This window comes from Procambarus clarkii, chromosome 63, assembly GCF_040958095.1.
Source record: "Procambarus clarkii isolate CNS0578487 chromosome 63, FALCON_Pclarkii_2.0, whole genome shotgun sequence".
NCBI lineage: Eukaryota > Metazoa > Arthropoda > Malacostraca > Decapoda > Cambaridae > Procambarus > Procambarus clarkii.
Genome location: NC_091212.1, coordinates 27,562,118 through 27,570,249, shown reverse-complemented (window position 1 = coordinate 27,570,249; position 8,132 = coordinate 27,562,118). Strand labels below are relative to the sequence as shown.

At 43.2% G+C, this 8,132-nt stretch overlaps 1 protein-coding gene across 1 annotated transcript; it reads left to right on the top strand.

The window, feature by feature from the left end:
- Nucleotides 1-6,715: 6,715 nt before the first annotated feature.
- LOC138354576 (uncharacterized) lies at nucleotides 6,716-7,483 on the top strand. Its single transcript, XM_069308946.1, has one exon. The coding sequence runs from the start codon at nucleotides 6,716-6,718 to the stop codon at nucleotides 7,481-7,483; it is 768 nt and encodes a 255-aa protein (XP_069165047.1).
- The last annotated feature ends 649 nt before the right edge of the window (nucleotides 7,484-8,132 follow it).

The window sequence follows — 8,132 nt, the reverse complement described above, 5'->3', positions numbered from 1 at the left end:
TTAGTGACTGTGGAGGGAGAAGGGTGGGTGGTTACAGACTATGGAGGTAGAAGGGTGGGTGATTACTGACTGTGGAGGAAGGAAGGTGGGTGGTTACTGACTGTGGAGGAAGAGGGTGGTTGGTTAATGACTGTGGAGGGAGAAGGGTGGGGGGTTAGTTATTGTGGAGGAAGAAGGGTGGGTGGTTAGTGACTGTGGAGGGAGTAGGGTGGATGGTTACTGACTGTGGAGGTAGAAGGGTGGGTGGTTACTGTGGAGGAAGGAAGGTGGGTGGTTAGTGACTGTGGAGGGTGAAGGGTGGGTGGTTAGTGAATGTGAAGGGAGAAGGGTGGGTGGTTAGTGACTGTGGAGGTAGAAGGGTGGATGGTTTCTTACTGGAGGTAGAAGGGTGGGTGGTTAGTGACTGTGGATGTAGAAGGGTAGGTGGTTACTGACTGTGGAGTTAGAAGGGTGGGTGGTTACTGACTGTGGAGGTAGAAGGGTGGGTGGTTACTGACTGTGGAGGTAGAAGGGTGGGTGGCTAGTGACTGTGGAAGTAGAAGGGTGGGTGGTTACTGTCTGTGGAGGTAGAAGGGTGGGTGCTTTCTGAATCTGGAGGAAGAGCCAGTACAACAATTTCCACGAGCCAATACAACAACTAACACGAGCCGATACATCATCTACAATGAGCTAATACAACAACTACTTCAAGGGAATACAGCAAATTCCACGAACCACTACAAGAACTAACACGAGCTAATACAACACCTTCTACAAGAGAATACAACACGAGCCACTATAAAATCCACAAAAGAGACAATTCTACAAATCACTGCAACAAGTACCACGCACAACTACACGAATTGCCACTAGCTAGTACAACAACTAACACGAACCACAACAACAACAACTATGTTGAGCCACCACAAGAACTATCACGAGCCACTACATCAAACACCACCAACCCTAATGTCAGCTATTACAACACCTACCCTTCAGCAACTACCACGAGCCACTACAACAACCACCACAAGCCATTACAAGAACTATCCCGAGACAACTGCAACAACTACAACGAGCTATTGCAATAACTACCATTAAACAACTACCTCGAGCCACTTTAACAACTACCTCGAGCCACTTCAACCACTACCACGAGCATTAAACAACTTCCTTGAGCCATTAAACTACGACCACGTGCCACTTCAACAACTACCATGATCCATTAAACTACGACTACGAGCCACTACAACAATTTCCACGAGCCACTACAAGAACTATCACTAGCAACTACACGAACTACCACGAGTAACTACAAAAACTACTACAGGCCACTACAAGAATTACCATGATCCACTACAGCAACTAACACGAGGCAATACAATAGTTAACACGAGCCACTACAACAACTAACACGAGCCACTACAAAAACTAACACGAGCCACTACAAAAACTAACAATCAACCACAACAACTTCACGAGCCACTACAACAACTAACACGAGGCAATACAACAACTAACACGAGCCACTACAACAACTAACACGAGCCACTACAAAAACTAACAATCAACCACAACAACTTCACGAGCCACTACAACAACTAACATGAGACAATACAACAACTAACACTAGCAACTACAACAACTAGCACGATGCAATACAAAAACTAACATGATCAACTACAACAACTAACATGATCATCTACAAAAACTAACACGAGGCAATACAATAACTATCCCGAGCCGCTGCAAGAACTACAATAAATCACTAGCGATCAAAAACTAACACTAGCCGATATTTATTTATTGATTTATATATACAAGAAGGTACTATGGGTTTCTGAGAGTACATAGCATGATGTGTTTACATTCTTGTAAAGTCACTAGTACGCACAGAGTTTTGGGCTGGTCCTTAATATAACAGATAATATTAAGTAGGTAAATTTTAGCAAAAATTATAAAATGTTGTCAGTTACATTGTAAGAAAATTTGAGAGAGAGAGTAGTGGGAATATTAAAGCACATTCATTGCATTGATAGCTTGATTGATAATTTGACAAAGATTAGTTGGCACATCAAATGAAATTGATTGCACATATAAGATGACAGAAATGATCACAATGGTAAAGTTGTATGGCTTAGGTACATATATATATATATATATATATGCGAACAAGCCTGAATGGTCCCCAGGACAATATGCAACTGAAAACTCACACCCCAGAAGTGACTCGAACCCATACTCCCAGAAGCAACGCAACTGGTATGTACAAGACGCCTTAATCCACTTGACCATCACGACCGGACATAATGAGGTGATAGCCGAGGCTATTTGAACCACCCCACCGCCGGCACTCGGATAGTAATCTTGGGCATAGCATTTTACCAAATCACCTCATTCTTTGGGGCACACGTGAGGAACACAAATGCGAACAAGCCTGAATGGTCCCCAGGACAATATGCAACTGAAAACTCACACCCCAGAAGTGACTCGAACCCATACTCCCAGAAGCAACGCAACTGGTATGTACAAGACGCCTTAATCCACTTGACCATCACGACCGGACATAATGAGGTGATAGCCGAGGCTATTTGAACCACCCCACCGCCGGCACTCGGATAGTAATCTTGGGCATAGCATTTTACCAAATCACCTCATTCTTTGGGGCACACGTGAGGAACACAAATGCGAACAAGCCTGAATGGTCCCCAGGACAATATGCAACTGAAAACTCACACCCCAGAAGTGACTCGATCCCATACTCCCAGAAGCAACGCAACTGGTATGTACAAGACGCCTTAATCCACTTGACCATCACGACCGGACATAATGAGGTGATAGCCGAGGCTATTTGAACCACCCCACCGCCGGCACTCGGATAGTAATCTTGGGCATAGCATTTTACCAAATCACCTCATTCTTTGGGGCACACGTGAGGAACACAAATGCGAACAAGCCTGAATGGTCCCCAGGACAATATGCAACTGAAAACTCACACCCCAGAAGTGACTCGAACCCATACTCCCAGAAGCAACGCAACTGGTATGTACAAGACGCCTTAATCCACTTGACCATCACGACCGGACATAATGAGGTGATAGCCGAGGCTATTTGAACCACCCCACCGCCGGCACTCGGATAGTAATCTTGGGCATAGCATTTTACCAAATCACCTCATTCTTTGGGGCACACGTGAGGAACACAAATGCGAACAAGCCTGAATGGTCCCCAGGACAATATGCAACTGAAAACTCACACCCCAGAAGTGACTCGAACCCATACTCCCAGAAGCAACGCAACTGGTATGTACAAGACGCCTTAATCCACTTGACCATTACGACCGGACATAATGAGGTGATAGCCGAGGCTATTTGAACCACCCCATTACCCAAACCACCCACCCAAGATTACTATCCGAGTGCCGGCGGTGGGGTGGTTCAAATAGCCTCGGCTATCACCTCATTATGTCCGGTCGTGATGGTCAAGTGGATTAAGGCGTCTTGTACATACCAGTTGCGTTGCTTCTGGGAGTATGGGTTCGAGTCACTTCTGGGGTGTGAGTTTTCAGTTATATATATATATATATATATATATATATATATATATATATATATATATATATATATATATATATATATATATATATATTAATCAATATGATGAGCTCCTCAGGTCAATATTCAGGAAGGCGCTCAACCTAGATTTAGATGACAGTCAGTGGGACCAAGCAACACTACCAGTGAGATTTGGAGGGATAGGCATTCGAAAGGCAACTGAGGTAGCACTTCCAGCATTCTTATCCTCATGTACAGCAGCCAACGAATTGGTAGGGCAGATCCTACCAGAGCGTATGAGAGAGACAGCGGGAACTCATGATCAAACGTTCATCGAAGCAGCCAGACAATGGGACACCATTGCACACCCTCAACCCCGACCACAAGTCCCAAAAGACCACAAGAAGGCCCACTGGGATAGCCCCATAATGGAAAAGACTGTCACAGCAATGATTGACAACGCTGATGCTGAAAACAAAGCCCGCCTCCTAGCGGTAACAGCACCCCACGCCGGGGATTTTTTATTTGCTGTGCCCAATGCAGCCCTGGGAACTCGCCTCAGTCATGACGCTCTTCGCATTGGAGTTGCCCTTCGCCTTGCCGCCCCCATCCTCACCGAACATAGGTGCATCTGCGGAACTGCGATGGCAGACCAATATGGTCGTCATGGTATGGTATGTCGTAAATCACAGGGTAAAATTGCAAGACATGAAGAAGTCAACGACATCATCAAGAGGAGCCTCGCCACAGCCCGCTGCCCGGCACAAAGAGAACCACATTTATCCAGACCTAACGACCCTCAGAAGCGCCCTGATGGGGTCACCTTGCTACCTTGGAAGGATGGTAAGCAAGTGGTATGGGACTACACGTGCGCTGCCACACTGGCCAGTACCTACCTCCACTACAGCACACGTGAAAGCAGTGGTGCTGCTTCTTTCAGGGAATCGCAGAAAATTATTAAATACAGAGGTCTAGCACACTGCTACAGCTTTGTTCCGATCGGCTCGGAGACCCTCGGTTCGCGGGGAAAATGTGCATTGAAGTTCCTGAAGGAATTGGGGGACAAATTGATCAGCGCTACAAAAGACCAGAGAGCAAAAAGTTTCTTGTTCCAGCGCCTCAGTGTTGCGATTCAGAGGGGAAATGCCTGTTGCGTCTTGGGCACTAGTCCAACTTCAGAGGAATTCGAAGAAGTGTTTGACTTGCAACAATGATCGAACCCGTCTGTGACATTCATCAATGTTTCCCATTGTTGTGTTTTTCAAGAGATCCATTACCTTTAAGCACCTTTTTGCATTATTATTTTTGTATCAACCCATGTATATCTTGTAACCATCAAATGCATAATAAAGCACAAAAAATAAAAAAGGAAGGGGGTGGTAGGAGAAAAGCACACAGAAACTGTATTGGAGGGGATCTAAACATTCCCTCTAATGCGTTATGCGTGGTTTCCTCCGAGGCTATGGGTCCCCCTTCTTCCAGCTAGAGGTGGTACTCCCTTCCATATATATTAAAATATATATATATATATATATATATATATATATATATATATATATTTGGGGATTCGGTAGCACACAATGTGTTCATTATAACATCCATGATATCTGAATATATCTATGATTACAATGATAAAATTATATGGCTTAAGTACATATATTGGGGGATTGGGTAGCACTAGATGCAGAGCGAGTTTAAATCACTAGGTCGGAAACTATGCAGATGAAATTAGGTAATTTTTGCTTTTTGTTTTTTAAATAAAGAAAAGTTGGACAGCTATTCAATTCGTTATCCTTTATTTGCATAGAGTGTTTACACAGATTAGGTTTGACTCTGGGGATATCAAAGAGTTAATTATTTCTGGTGTGGTGATTAAGGATCCTATTACATCTGTCCAGGCAGAGTTTCAGTGCATGGTTTGCATTTAAGAACAGAGTTTTGTAAATGTAAATAGCACAAGAGAATGTGTGGAGTGAGTTTATGTTTTGCGTGTTTAGAGATTTAAACAGGAGGGCTGAGTGTTGTCTGGAAACAGAGTTTGTTATTGTTCTGATAGCAGATTTTTGCTGGGTGATGATGGACTTGAGGTAGTTTGCAGTGGTTGAACCCCATGCACAGATACCATAAGCAAGATAGGGATAGATTAGTTCATAGTATAGTGAGAGGAGAACAGACTTAGGTACATAATATCTGATTTTAGAGAGTATCCCGACTGTTTTTGAGACTTTCTGGGTTAAGTGTTGTATGTGGGTGCTGAAGTTGAGTCTCTTATCTGAGTATAGGCCAAGGAACTTTCCATTATTTTTATTGCTGATGTTAATATTGTCTATCTGAAGCTGAGCTGAGTTGCATTTGTTTAAATAAGATATAGTAGGTCTTCTCTATGTCCAGTGTGAGTTTGTTGGTTGACATCCATAAGTGGACTTTTTTAATTCATTATTTACAATATTATTTAATATGTGTGGGATGGGGTGTGAGTAAATGAGGGTAGTATCATCAGCAAATAATATAGGTTTAAGAATGTTAGAAACATTAGGCAGATCATTGATGTATATAAGAAATAGGAGAGGTCGTAAGATGCTACCCTGTGTCACTCCTACGGTTAATGGTAGGGTGGGAGAGGTCATTGATGGCTACATATTGTAATATGTAGCCTATCTTATAGGCTACATATTGTAGTCTTGTATGTCTATCAATATGTAGCCTTGAATGTCCATCAATATGTAGCCTTGTATGTCTATCAATATGTAGCCTTGAATGTCCATCAATATGTAGCCTTGTATGTCTATCAATATGTAGCCTTGAATGTCCATCAATATGTAGCCTTGTATGTCTATCAATATGTAGCCTTGGTGTATCACCAAGATCTTGGATTCCATAATGATGGCATTTAAGTAATAGGTAGTTATTTTTTATAATATCAAAGGCCATTCTCAGATCAATGAAGAGTCCAATCAGAAACTTATTTTAGTCAAGGGCTGAGTAGATTATATCAAGCAGACTAATAATTGCATCGTCGGTACTCTTTTGAGAGGCAAGCTGACAGGGACTGAGTATGACGAATTTTACGAGTTGATATAACAGTTTATATAACTAACATGAGCCATTATGACAAGAACCACACGTCACTAAATTAACACGAGCCATTACAACAAATAACTCGATCAACTTCAAAATGAACAATGAGCCAATACAACAACTTCCTCGAGCCACAACAACAACAACAACTATCACGAGCCAATACAACATCAACCATGAGCCAACACAATAACTACCACGAGCCACTCCAACAACTACCACGAGCCACTACAACATCTACCATAAGCCACTACAACATCTACCATGAGCCACAACAACAACTACCACGAGCCACTTCAACAACTACCACGAGCCACTACAACAACTACCACGAGCCACTTCAACAACTACCACGAGCCACTACAACATCTACCATAAGCCACTACAACATCTACCATGAGCCACAACAACAACTACCACGAGCCACTTCAACAACTACCACGAGCCACTACAACAACTACCATGAGCCACTACAACATCTACCACGACCCACTACAACTTCTACTATGAACCACTACAACAACAACCACGACCCACTACAACATCTACCACGAGCTACTGCAACAACTACCACGATCCACCATAACAGTCACCATGATCCACTACATAAATTACCACGAGCCACTACACCAACTACCACAAGCCCCATACAACAACTACCACGAACCTCTACAACAACTACCACGAGCCACTACAACATCTACCACGAGCCACTACAACATCTACCACGAGCCAGTACAACTTCTACTATGAACCACTACAACAACAACCACGACCCACTACAACATCTACCACGAGCTACTGCAACAACTACCACAAGCCCCATACAACAACTACCACGAACCTCTACAACAACTACAAAGAATCACTAAAACAACTACCACGATCCACCACCACAAATACCACGAGCCGCTACAACAACTATCACGAGCCACTACCACAACTACCACAAGTTACTACACATACTACCACGATACACTACAGAAATTACCATGAGCCACTACGTCAATTTCCACAAGCTACTACAAAAACCACAAGCTACAACAACTACCACAAGAAACAACAACTACCACTAGCAACTACAAAATCTATCACGAGCCACTACAACAACTACTCCGACCTACCACAACAACTACCTCGAGCCAATACATCAATTGCCACGTTCTACAATAAAAACTACCATGAGCCGATACCAAAAAAACACGAGCTACTACAACAGCTACCACGAGCAACTACTACAACTACCATGAGCCACAACAAACAACTACCTCCAGCCACTACAACAACTACCACGAGCTACTACAACAACTACTACGATCCACAATAACAACCACTACAAATACTACCATGAGCTATTACACTAATATCACGAGGCCCTACAACAATCACGAGCCTCTACAACAGCTACCACGAGCCACTTCAACAACTACCACGACTACTACAACAATTACCACGAGCTACTACAACAACATTCACGAGCCACCACAACTACCAAGAGCCATTATAACAACTATTACGAGC